This window comes from Platalea leucorodia (genome assembly GCF_965183815.1).
Source record: "Platalea leucorodia genome assembly, chromosome: 7".
Classification (NCBI taxonomy): Eukaryota; Metazoa; Chordata; class Aves; order Pelecaniformes; family Threskiornithidae; genus Platalea; species Platalea leucorodia.
The window spans coordinates 44,207,466-44,220,873 of NC_138829.1; the positions used below are offsets into that span (position 1 = coordinate 44,207,466).

The following is a 13,408-nucleotide window of genomic DNA, read 5'->3' on the forward strand; positions in this document are numbered from 1 at the left end:
AGGGACCTAGCTTAGAAACACAGATGGTGGAAGATGAAACTGAGACAACAAGTGAAGAACTGCCTCCTCATCTGCGGGAAGAGCCTCCCGAAGGTATAGTACTAGCAGTCAATAGAAACTCTTTGTATTAAATTGGGGAAAAGGTTCTGGTCAAGGAAGTCTTATTTATTTATCTATCTATGTGACTGGAGAGCCTACCTCTGTCTAGTTTCTGAGAGCGATAAAGCTTCGTCAGTGCTGACAGCTGAGCTAACCTCCCAGCCAGAGGTCTAGCCTTTTGCATTCAAAGACAGCTGCACCCACTGAGGTGCGGACCTTGTTCTGCATTCCCTTTAACAATGTGGTTTCTGATTAAAATTGTCCTGCTTGATCATCCTATCTGTAGGCTTAGGAATAAAATGCCTCCTCTACTGTCTTGTTTGTGCTGTTTTGAGCCTTCATTGGGGAATACTTCCTAAGTAGTCATCTGTTCTTTCCTTACCTCACTCTGCAGCATCCTGCTATTGAAAATGTCACCAGCAGAGACTTGTCAAAGTTAGGTATTCTAGTGATTTTGTTTCTTTCTGCCATCTCTCTTGGAAGCCGGTTTAGCCATCTGAGGAAGAGGCAATGAGACGCTGTCAGTCAGTAGGAGGCTCAAAAATGCCAATTTTAATTAAAACTTTGTTTGCAATGACATGCCCTGGATTTATACAGGGAACGGATTTTTCCCACTGTGTAAATGTTGCAGACGTTGTATATATGCAACAAAATAGGCGTTGCTTTCTTTCAAATAGAAGCTGCTAACGTTGCTGCAAGTGATGATACGTTTTGAGCTTTGTCTCTGTTTCAGTGACTTTTAAAACACAATCACTCATAATCATTGCGGACGGCTTAAACAACCCAGAGAGTGCTGAGATTCTTATTAGCAACTTACTGTTAAAATACCATGACATTTCTCTGGGAAACATAAATGCGTTTTATATTTTTCCTTTAAGAGAATAAGATGCTGATACAGCATTTATACTGACAGCCATTCTTGGAGGGAATACGAACCAAGTAGATAGTTTTAGGAATTTACTGCTCCATCCCTTCTTGTTGAGAATTCTGTTAAAGTTTTCTCATTAAGTTTAATTTCTTGTTCTGCTGTTTCATATACTCTGTGTTCGCAATTACAGTATATAGAGGTAAGTGAAAGGCAGCTTTCTTTTTGCAACTCCTATAAAGCCAGGAGGAAATAAATGTGGAAGATGTGATTACTATATATACACACAAAGGATATAATCTTGATCCCCCCCCCCTTCTTTGTAAGTAATGCCAAGTCAGCATGTAATGACGGTGCATTGTTCAAGTAAGAATTCTGGTCACTAGCCTGAGCTGATGATTGCACGAGCCTAGAGACCATATCCTGAAATGTAAAACACAGGAGATCATCTTGTCTCATCAGTTTATCAGGAATAGTCTTAGATTTTGGACTATGGCTTTGAATTGTGTAATCAGAAGGGTTTTTTTTTTAATGTGGCTAAGTGTTTTTGCAAACCAAGATTTTGCAGTTGACAGTGTTTGCTTCTGCCTGCAACCCTGCTGGTTTGAATGATGATGAAAAATGTCTGTATTAATATTCCACTTCTGTGACTTGTTGGGTGGTCTGGGAGAAGTATGTGCTGTGGATATGCCCACTTTGCTAGGGTGAGGAAAAAGAACTCTAACAGTTGAGCTGATTTGGTTAAGCAGTGGTGCAGCAGTTACCGTGAGTTCTTTTAAAGTCTGAGCTCAGTATGTACTTTTTAAATTTACAATGACGTTGAGTAGCAAAACAGGAGAGCTATTGCGAGCACAACTGAAACTAGAGACTGCTTGGGAGAAGAGGTGGAAAAACGGCTCCTGAAAGACAGCCATCAGGATTATGCTGAAATTGTAGCTGGCTCCGTGTGTTACTGGAGCTGAGTAACAGGAGTCCCGCTTAGAAGCTGCTGTCCACCAACATAGACCACCCAGAATTACTGTGAAGATCATGTCGTTGCAGGAGTGAAAGGAGTAGATCTCTGAAGTTCATTTAATATTAAATGCCACTAAGCACACTCCTGTACTGATTTCTGGTTTCTTCTGATAGCACTTTCCTGGTTAAATCAAATGCTTTGCAATAAATAAACCAACCGTGTTGTCATGACTGCTGCACTCTTGTTACCTGGGATCTATGAATTGGAGGCTGTCTCTGCTTGCCTCCTGGTAATGAGCGCGTAAGGGATGGAAGGCTCTCCAGAGCCTGTCCCCACCTAGCACAATCCCTTATTTCACCAGATTGCATCACAGTGGCTGCGTTTTCTGGCTTGCGCTGCGTATTTACTCCCCTCCTGAAAGGAGGGCAACTGGAAGCACTGTGCTATATAAATACTGCAGTAAAATAAAAGGTTACCCTTCAGGGATTGTCATGTTTCTGTGAACAGTGTTGCAGTATGGCCTTCTACTAACAAAGGGACAGTTTTACAAGTCCTTCATGTACGTACGTGTCTTGAATAAGCGGCTGTGTGGGTAACAAGTGGGACTGTATAGCAAACGTTGCTTTCTGGTGCTGTGTGGCAGCCTGTCAGTATTTGAGATGAGAGGGAGTTTTGTGGTTTAAAAAGGAGATTAACCAGGAAATCCCTGAAAGGTGACAGTCAGAGGTTAGTATTTGTGTGTAACCTGAATCTGTTTTATCTTCTGTCAAAGGTAACTTTTTTTGCTATTGAAATAAGTCAGGGGAGTGAGTAAAAAATACTGCTGGCACAAGAATCCTGTAAGTGACATTAGATATCAAAAAGGGCTTTTTATTTTATAATGAAGACGTGTTATCGTCAACGGCGTTGATATACTGCGCCCTGTCTTGAAATGAAGTGGGGAAGGCGAACCTGGTCGGCGAGGGCGAGGCTGCCGCGGCGCGCCGAGAGGAGGGGGCGGGCGGCAGCCGAGAGGGAGGGCGGCGGCGCGGCCGCGGGAGGGCGCTGCAGGCCCGCCGATGCCGCCCGCCGGTGCCGGCGATGCCGCCCGACCCGCCGGCGGACCGCCCTGGCGAGGCGGCCCCGCTCCCGGCGCTCTCATGGGCTCCGGCTGCCTGAAGCCCGGATTTCAAACATCTCTTGCACGCATCCCAGTGAGAAAGTATTTAAACCTATTAACTCCTTTCCCATAAGCTACTTTGTGATATTACTAGGGTAGCTTTCCACACTTTCTGCCTCAGGAACGCTCTTTATCCCCTAATGATATTTACCTCTTGACTTCATGATCCATCTGCAATTCACATTTTTATTTTTTATTCCCCCTTCATCTTTCCTTTCTCTTCGATCTTGTTAACATACTATTTTTTATTTTCCCTCAGTGAAAAGGCAAGTGCAGGGGAGCAATAGTAATTAGCATCGGAGTCCTGCTCAGGCTAGTGTGCTTACCACTTCACAGGGAAGGCTATGTGTTTGGCAGAGTTACCATCACCAAACAGTGCAAGGCAGCGAGCTCTGGAGAGGAGTGAGTCTCTTTTAAATGGTGTGAAACGCTTTCCTCTTTGCAAGGATTCAGCACTGCTGATCTGTGTTGCCACATGTTTGAGCACTGAGCTACTTTCAGGTAGATTCTGTGTGATCTCGAATGTTTGCTGTCAAATGGCAGTCTGGTCGTAGTGAGAGAACTAGATTCAGTTACCCAAGTACAGCAACACCTTGCTGTATCTGTTGCTTCTATATCCACCATTTCAGAGTTCTGTTGCTGATCATTTAATACAGTGCACTGTTAATTCTTATCATTGCCTTGCTTTTCTGTCCTTTTCCATTAAATTACCCAGGGAAGGTGATGGCAATGAAATCTGGTGATGAAATCTTCTGTAACGTGATCAGTCATGAAACAGCAGCATCTCCTTTGTTGGATGACTCTGATCTTGATCTCTTCTATTTGATGAATCAGTGACCCTGACCTTATTCCTGCTTCTCCATCCTGTTGCCGGTAGATTGAGGGAAGTGATCCTTCCCTTTTATTCAGCACTGATGAGGCCACACCTAGAGTACTGTGTCCAGTTCTGGGCTCCACAGTATGAGAGACATGGACATACTGGAAAGAGCCCAGCAAAGGGCCATGAAGACAATTAAGGGACTGGAGCAACTCTCCTGCGAGGAAAGGCTGAGAGAGCTGGGACTGTTCAACCTGGAGGAGGATCGAGGGGAACTTATCAACATATACAAATACCTGGGGGTGTAAAGAAGATGGAGCCAGGCTCTTTTCAGTGACGCCCAGTGACAGGACAGGAGGCAGTAGACACAAACTGAAACACAACTGAACATAAGGAAACACTTTTTCACTGTGAGGGTTACCAAGCACTGAAGTGGGTTGCCCAGGGATGTTGTGGAGTCTCCCACCTCGGAGATATTAAAAAGCTGGCTGTGGACATGGTCCTGTGCAGCCTGTTGTAAGTGACCTTGCTTGAGCAGGGGGGTTGGACCAGATGATCTCCAGAGGTCCATCCCAGCCTCAACCATTCTGTGATGTTCTACCTCATACGTACTATCTCTGTGTGTTTAAAATCTCTTTCTGAAGTTCCTGCATATATCCCCAGCCTATTATGCTAATTCTTATGGGAAAAGTAGCATTACTCTGTCAAACTGCTAAATGTTACACATTTCGGGAATGCATCTTTGGTAGGTACTGGGGTATAGCTGCAGTTTCTTTTGACCCTACATTGCTAACGAGTACTGAGTATACTAAAGCTTAGTGCAAGGTGGTATGCTCAGGTTGAAAAGCTGTGTCATTAGTTAACAGCAGTAGCCCCTCTTGGGAGTTTACAAACCATTTCTTTGTTCCATGATTTTTAAATATTAAGCATTAAAATTTTATCAGCCAACCTAATATGATCAATTTGGCAATGAGCATGAGTCTTGTGTCTGAACTATCTGCTATCTCTTCCACGGTTTTCAGACCTAGCAGAGATGTTCCTTCTTTGTTGCAGACAGATTGGGCCTTGTGGAGTAAAGCTTTATTAAAAGCAATGGTTCTTAGCAGTTCTGCAGTATATAACAAATCTTGGGAAATTTACTTTCCAAATAACTGTGGTGTTCCTAATTCAAATTGTTTTACACTTGCTGTGGGTAAAGAGCACACACGGATAGTTACTGTAAATCAGATGATTTGCACCGATTTAGAACATAGTATCTAGTGTGAGGCTTATAATCTGTCTCTATGGAGGCATATAGCCTTTTCTGCTGTTTTCTGTCTTCTGCAAGATAAAAGTATATTGCATACTTCTGTGGGAAGCTTTAGGACTCCTTATCCACAGTTTGGGAATCTCTGATGCAAAGTATCTGGGAGTTTTGTGGATTGCTTTTTAGGATTGTCTTTGGATACAAGTATTTTATCTAGATGTATTATCTGTACAGATCTAACTAAAGAAAAAGTATGGTTGCATTTCAGTTGTGGCACTACCATGCATTTGAAATTTCTGAAATTAATTAGACTTTTAACTTCAAACTGGGGTAATGTTGGGATATTCTCTTATGAGAACACGGCAATTTCTTGAAGCCAGCACATGCCAGAACAACACGGCTGTTTAGGCATCTCATCTGAGATGCAAGACATTGAGTTCAAGCCCATGATATAGGTACTTTGAAAAGGTGCACTCCTATAAACAGATACAGTTTTGATGAACGTGTGGCACTTTTTCAATTAGTTAGCTTAAAAGTATTCTTTACAGGGAGCAGTCTCCATCAGAGACAAAGTTCTATTGTTGGGCCAAATGTTTGCTGCAGTAAGCGCCATACCAAGATTTAAATGCTGCAAACTTAAGCTGCACCGTGTTTTGCATCCTCGTGTTGCAAGTAACGTTTAGTATGTTTGTCTCCCAAACTGCCTATATCTAAACAACTGCAAAGCAATCACCTTGGAAAATGGTGCATTTAATAGCCACTTTCACTGTTAAGCTCTGTACTGAAAACTGTTGCTATTTCTGGTATAAAGTAACTTTATTAAATTGCCTGTGGTGCTTAGTGTCATCTGTTACATACATACATATATATGTGCGTACATAGTCTCCCAGACCAATATCGTCAAGAAGTTCTGTGAAGCTGGCAGTGCAAAACTATGCTATCTGCTAAGCCCTCTTCTGCTTTCCCAAGTCGAATCACTCTTCAGTGTGCTACTTTGTGAGGTCCAACAGTCAAATCCTTCTACGGAGGAGCTCTTTAAACAATCTGCTTTTTTTATCTGATGGCCAGTTGGCAACGTTCTCAGCCTGGATTCACCTCTGCAGTTCTGTGGTCTTATACCTAAAGAAAAGACTGGGAACTGGGACAGCTCTAATCTATTCCTAGCTCTACTGTTGACTTATTCTGTGGCACTCATCAAGTAGTTTGGCCTTCCTTGAACCATGGTATTCTAAGTGTATGAAACAGACATGACGGTTCTTACTTGTAAATGAGGTGAAAAAGCAAATCGTAAGTTTTTAAGCTTTTAGAGGTGGAAGATACTTGAAAATTGAAACAGAAAATTTGATCATAACGTATAAATAATACAAAACTTTGCCTGATATATAACTTGTCAGGCTTTTTTTTTTCCCCTGAGTCTTCAAAGAGATGATTGGACTTGTCAGATAACTTCAAATAGAAAGGCAGGTTTCTTAAAAAGCAGAGAAAGAAGTTAGGAGTGAGGCTGTCTGTTCTTCGGAGCTGGGACTTTATGTACCCGCCGTGTTCTCTCATCTATAAAAACATTTCCTGAGCTACTTCTGTAAATGGCCTGAGGCTGAAGAGCAACATTTCAGTATCATCTGTCTCCTTTCAAGGCACAGATTCTGTGCAGCCATACTCTTCTGTTGGCCAAAACAGTTCTTGTTTCTGCAAAAAGAAATGACCTGGAGCGTCAGCTCAGTCTTCCACGCAAAATCTACCTCAGTATTTCTGGTAGAGCTGTAAAACACTTCCACATCTATCCAAGTTCCAATACTGTGTTTCTATTTAATTTATCATCATCATTGTTTTGGTAAAAGCTGAGATTCTTCTTTGTTTAAATTCTCCAGTGGCTATATTGGCTTCCTCATGCTTTATTTAATTTTGTTCCCTGGGGGAAATCAGCAATCCGAAATGGGAATAATGCTCAACCAGTGTCTGTGTGTACCTCTGTTTTCCTCTTTCACCGCTGCAACCCTTCTGTATTACTGCTGCCGTATGCCTGCTCCTGACAACGGGCATCTTCCATTCAGCAGCTATGTTACATGGTTTCCTAGAAACAGCATGAAAGCTATTTAAATTGTTTTTATTCCACTTCTCCCTCTGCCCTATTCTTTTCCTCTTCACGATTTTCATATGATATAATGAGATGTTACTTTGACAGCTCAGCATCCCTTTTCTCTAGCCTACTTCGTGCCTTGCAAATCATTCTGTCACTAAGTGTTGTATGTGTGCACAGCATATGCTGTTAATGGCAGCATAAATAGCCTCCAAGTGCCTGGCGGATTCCAGAAGAAAGGTTCTTGTAACTTAAGTGTGGGAAACCTCTTATCAGTGGATCTTGTTAATACAATAACGTTGTGAAGTGAGTCAATAACCGTCTGGCTTTCCCCGAGGGTGTTTGCACATAGGATGGGGCAACAATAGTTTTACCGTTTGCCTTCGCACAGTAACTGTAAGTAATGTGCATTATCCAAATGTAAAGACATTTCAGGGTGAAGGGCCAGTGGGAAGCCTCTGTCAACAGAAAACATCTTTATCAATTACTAGTGAATGTGCTTTATTCTAGCAATAGGGTTTTGAACTGCAGGAGTGACAGAATTCTGTTTCATGAGTGAAAGCGATGTATCTTTTTACCTGGCTGAAGTGGCAGACATTTGTCACCGTTTGTGTACTAATTAGAGATGTATGAAATTAAGAATGCAGGAGTATATTCTTTTACAATGTATTTTTCATTTTGAGGGGCAAAGATATTAACAGAGAGATGCAGCCAATTGTTTTTCAATAAATCTTTTGGACTTGTAGTTATCAGTCCTGTTCTAAAGGTGAAAAAGAAAGCAGTTCTTATTTGTTCCTAATGGACTAAAAAAAGAGGCAAGCAAGTCTCACTTACTTATAGCTACAGTTTGAAGTACTAAATAAGAATGAGCAATGCAGTAAATCCAGGTCAGGAGTGAAATTGAATCACTATATCAGTGTGTTAATAATGATGATATCTTAAACTGCTAAACCATCAGAGTATTATAGCAGGCAATGAAATCATAAGGTCGGTACATGAGGCTGTTAATTCTGCCTCAGAACTGAATGAAATGCCTGGTTAACGTTTCATAAACATCTGTAGTCCCAACCTGGCTGCCTGTCTTGATTTCAGCTGTTTGTGAACAATTTGAGCCACTGCTTTGATTACCAGTATGACTGAACGATTGCAACAGTCTGGCCTCTCCTGGGCTGATCATTTTGGATCACAAAAACAATCTTAGTTGGAAGAGAAGGTTTCTTTTCAAAGCTGTTCATGAACTTAAGGATGAGCTGTAGAAGTGAGGGGGTTTGTGTCAATTCTCTTGCCCTCTGGGATAGTATTCTAGAAGAAAATCTTTATCTACTTTGAAATTGGGTAGAACTCTAGAGCAATTTTTGTAGAGAAGTCTTGCACTGGTATGTGTGGGGGGGTTCTCGGTCTCTTTTATTTTGTTTGCGGATCACAGCGAAGACAAATGCATGTTCCTTATTACTGTGGAGTATTCTCAAGCCATTGCAATATACTTCTTTGGCATATTATGGGGGATCTGTCCTCTACCTGTCCAGCTGACGCTTGCCTGGTCAGAAAGAGTTCAGCTAAGGCTAAATTTTATGTTTACTCCCGTCGTCTTTGTTATGCCCTCTCTGTACCACTAACGTACTGCTGTTTTCAGTTTTTGCCAAAAGTACGTAACATTCAGTAGGATATACCTGCTGCAAAAATTTTAAGTGGCTTTATATTTTTGGGTCTGGTATTATGAAAAATTAATGTCTTTTTTCAGATCATATCCAAAAAGAAATAACATAAATATTCTTCATATATGATATTAAACCCAGTTTGCAAGTAATGCTAAAAAATTGGCCATGGTATTTCTGTGAACTGTGAGAGGGTCTTAGGATCTGGGATTGTTAAAAGAATGTCTGGTAATCTTCTTACAGTAGAAAGAACAGATTTATAGTCTTGAACTATAGCAAATTTTATTTTCTAGCACCCGAGACCTGATCTTTGGAATAAGTGAGAGGTGTTCAAGAGGTAGGCAGGAGCTGAACAGTTTACAATGTAGCTGTGTGAGTCATTCGCCAAGATATCCATTTAAGACTCTAAGAAAGAAACTGGTAATGTTGTTGACTTCTACTGTTTTTACCTTTCTGGAACTTAAATTTTATTGTAAATTTACAATAAAAATAATAATAAGAAGCAAGGTTCTGCCCTATGCAGAAGTTCAAAGTCCAAGATTGTTGTTTGTTTCCCTCCCCCCGCAGCCCCAGACTTCTCCAGAGATTTGTGTGTGGTGGTGGTGGTGTGTTCTGGATTTTATTTTTTATTAGTTTGTTTTCCCCTAGAAAGTTCCTATATCTCTTGAATACAAAATTGGAATAATTCTAGCTAATTATGTGAAGTCGTCTTCTTTGGTTAAGCCAGCCATTTGTATGTATTCAGTACTGGAAAGTGTGATTTTCATAAAGTGCCCAGTACCTCTCTCATCCCTCCGAAAGCCAAAGAACAAAACCCCAAGATTTAATACAATGTTATTACAATATGTTGAAGTTAGGGCTCACTCTGGGAAATGCAAATTGAGGCTGCAAGTTTGGTTTAGTGTTTTTATAGCTTGAGAATGTTATTGTTACTGTTATTGCAGCATTTTGTTCCTAGCATCTTGAGGGCTGTTTTTTGCTCAAAATATTTGACTTATTTAACCAGGGAAGTGGGTAAGTTCTTCCAGTCTATGGATCTTGTACCTTTAGGTTGAAAGAGGAAAAAACACATTTACGAAGTCTGCATATTGCCTAAAAATCTCCTTTACGTTGTGTAAAGAAATCTGTTTCCTGTGAGGTCTGCAGCCATTTAAAAGGTTGTGACTAGCTGAACCCAGCTGTAATTAAAATACATCTTGCTCATTGGTTTAAGCTTAACGTGCCCACACAGCTACTGAAAGAGATGTTCCCACGTTCAGCCTTGGTTGCGCGTTAGCAGTTTTGCCCCGCTGCACGGCCATGCGTGGTTGGTTCCTAGCACAAAAGCAGCAGAGCACCCAAAGAGCGGGAGCACCTCTTTCTGGAGAAAGCGTGGACGTAAGTGGAGTGAGTTAATGCTTGCATCGTTCCGACGGGCTGGCGATGGAAGGACGGGCTGTGCAGCCGAGTAGAGCCTGCAGCATACATGTGAGCTTGTGTGGAACCCAAGGACAGGCTTTGGGTCCAGTATGTGCTGGGGGGTTCTCCTGGCTTCCTCGCTATTTTAGCGAGGAAGAGAGGTGCAACCACAGGCATCGTTAAAAACCTCTTTTGTGATAGCGTACAGGAGGTCACCTTTTGATGTCCGTGTTTCTAGCAACTTCAGACTAGCACAGTAATTAAGATGGTGAGGAAAGCAGAGGGATCTTGGCTTTCAAACTTACTTCCCCTGGCTCCCATCCAAGTATCATTAATATGACATGAGATGTTTTGTTGGTATTTGATTAACTGGGAGGCTTGTTCTTGTTTTGTGTGACACATTGTAAGTTAACCACCCGGCATGCTGACATGTGCGATTAAAAACAAACACTTAAAACTAAATTGAGAAGCCAACTGCCAAGTGCACCGCAGGGAGGAGCCCGAGCAGCCTGCCCTGAGGGACTCAGCCGGGATGGGCCTTACCGACTTCTGTACGGATCTGGCGTTGGCAACTTTTGAGTTCGGTACTGTATTCATGACTGTTCATTTTTAAACACTTTCTTCAGCTGTCTGGTGCAGTTAAAACGCTTCTGACAAGATCTGGAAATGGTAAATGGCAAATTAGAGCTGCATTGCTCAAGCAGACTGCTCTGCGTTGATCGCAGTGGTGTGAGCCACTGGTCCCTGGCGGTTATCGGCACCTCTCGGTGGCGTGGAGTTCCTGCCACCCGGGATGAAAATGCTCTCCAGCAATGGGGATTTTCCATTCTCCCCGCTTCCCGGGAGCGGTGGCAGCTGCGGTGTTGCTGCAGGCAGCCCGGCAGATGGCTGCCACGGGCCGGCCGAGACATCCCCCAGCCTGCTGAGTCGCTTCAGCCTGCGATGGCAGAGGCGATTAGGGTAATAGAGCAGCCTTTTTTAGTATATCACAAGCTTACATTTGCTGTTTCCGTGAGTTTAAATTCCAGGACTTCAAGAATGTGTCTGGACTTTCTTATTTTACAATTAACTAATTAATTTCACAAATGAAACTTGAAGAGTTAGCAAAGCTTCTTTTCCCTCTAGTTCCCTTCTCATTCTCCTCTCTACTGTAAGGTTTTAACCTTCCCTCTCCTCTTGGGGTCCTTGGTGTGGAAACCCCAACCATTTCCACATTTCCCAGTCAGCAGCAGGGTGTCTTTAAAGGAAGCGTTACCCAGAAAGGGAACTAGGTTTATGGGTACTAAATATCCAAAGGAGTGAAAACTATAGCATGCATAATAGTCGTTGAAGTCTTGGTAACCCTTAGCTTTATTTTCAGACCTGAAGCGTGCTTCACAGCATAACAAGAAATGTGCTGATTCAGTGGGAGCTTTCAATTCCACTTAAAGCAAAATATGCCCTCTGACCTGTTTCCAGACAGATGTGCAATGCTTGTAAAAACATACAAATCCCTGTGTCTGGAACTGCTGATCTGCATCATGTGGCGTAGCCTGGAGTTGGGTGGCCTCAGAGGGCCTCTGCTAGCTCCTCCTGGAAGGGAGAGTCACGGGGAGCGGCGCGGGAAGGTGGGCACTCCTCAGCCCCCCGGCCGGGTGAGCTCTGGTTGCTCCAGCGCGCAGCTCCTGTGGCTGTGGCAGGGCTGTTCTTGTTTTGTCAGCTCCACAGCTGAATGCTTTACTTTCAGGTTGCCTTCTGATTTATTCCTGAAGCAGAGTAGTTCCTTGATTGATTACTGACTCCGTGAGAATCTGTTAGAAAGTATTTTGGAGAAAGGGTTAGCAGGCCTTGTATAAAGATATCTTGTTCTTTTTGAACACCAGTATCTGCTTTCTTTTCCTTTGAGGCAGGTGCAGGGGGAAAAAAAAAAAAAAATCTTTAAATGTACCTGCTAATTCCCAAGTTGAGATTTTAGTTGTTTTGTTTGGAATGATTTTTTTTTCAGGGGAACAAATTTTATGCTTGCAGATCATGGATTGTGACTAGAGTAGAGGGAAAACAGCAGCAGCAGCAAGTGAACTGCTGCGAGGGGATACACACACACATCTTCCTGCTGCTGTCATGAATTACAGCCAGAAAGAGAAATCTGTAAAGACGCTTAAAGTACGGAACAAGTAAGAGTGTTTCCAAATAGTTGGAGTCTCCATGACGTATCAGCAGTTCTTTTAAATGACCTGTGTATTGATGGTAGCTTCTGGCTAAAAAGTGTTTTCAGAGTAAAAGAACAGAGTGTTTTTTCACCTGACTTCTCTTCTAGCTGCAGCACAAACAAATTCAGGACTTCAGGTGGAGGTAAGGAGCATCCTGCGAGGACAGCTTGGAAAAAAAGACAGCCTCTCAGAAGGACCTAGTTGGAGTCCATTAGTAGTCATAGGTTTGATGTGAGATCATGAGAAAGCTTTTAGTTCAGAGAAACCAACCATCCCCTGCCCTCATTTTGTCCTGAACAAGCTCTTGTTCTCAGATGGTCACTTGAGCTAAATTACATCTCTGCCACACTGGAAAATGGGTCTGTGAGTAATGAGTTGACAGGAAAACAATCTTCAACCCTACTTGGAGTACCTAGGATATATTTGGGCTGTTACAACTGATAAATAGGGGAAGGATAGTCTTTGACTTGCACAACAACTTTTAACTGTAGGTTTAGCTCTTGTTTCTAAAAATTGTGGTCAGATTTTTCCTTTCAGATGTCCAGCCCTTCAGATGTAGGAATCAGTCTCTTGTTGGACAGCTAGGAGTTTCACACTCTTTAAAGGGTGAGTTTGAGGGGTAAGCCTCACCCCATGTATTTTTCCATTTCCAGTGCTAAGTTTGGAATGGACACTGTTTGAACTTAAGGCTGTCTTTATTGTAACATGGCAAGATACCCTACTTTGCTAGAGAAAACAATGTGATGTTAAAAAGTAAAGCAGTAAATACGTGCAAAGCTGAGTGACTTTAGGAAAAGGAGGGAGGAAATACAGGAAGGGAAGAAAGGAGATAGGTAAACTGACTCTGGTCAAGATTTTGACAAGAATGTAATAACCTTAAATGAGGTTTGTCCCCAGCAGACACTGGAGACATCCTGACCTTTTTTAACTCTGATTTATTCATCATGG

At 42.3% G+C, this 13,408-nt stretch overlaps 1 protein-coding gene across 2 annotated transcripts in view; it reads left to right on the forward strand.

Moving 5' to 3' along the window:
• LOC309592927 (transmembrane protein 263-like) overlaps window positions 1-13,408 on the forward strand; it is a gene marked incomplete at its 3' end in the record, with an annotated part of 200,296 nt that overhangs the window by 14,397 nt on the left and 172,491 nt on the right. For both annotated transcript variants that reach the window (XM_082316922.1, XM_082316921.1), the window contains exon 2: window positions 3-93. In XM_082316922.1, the coding sequence (XP_082173048.1) occupies window positions 24-93 (70 nt within the window). In that variant the 5' untranslated portion in view covers window positions 3-23. The remainder of the gene's footprint in view (window positions 1-2; window positions 94-13,408) is intronic.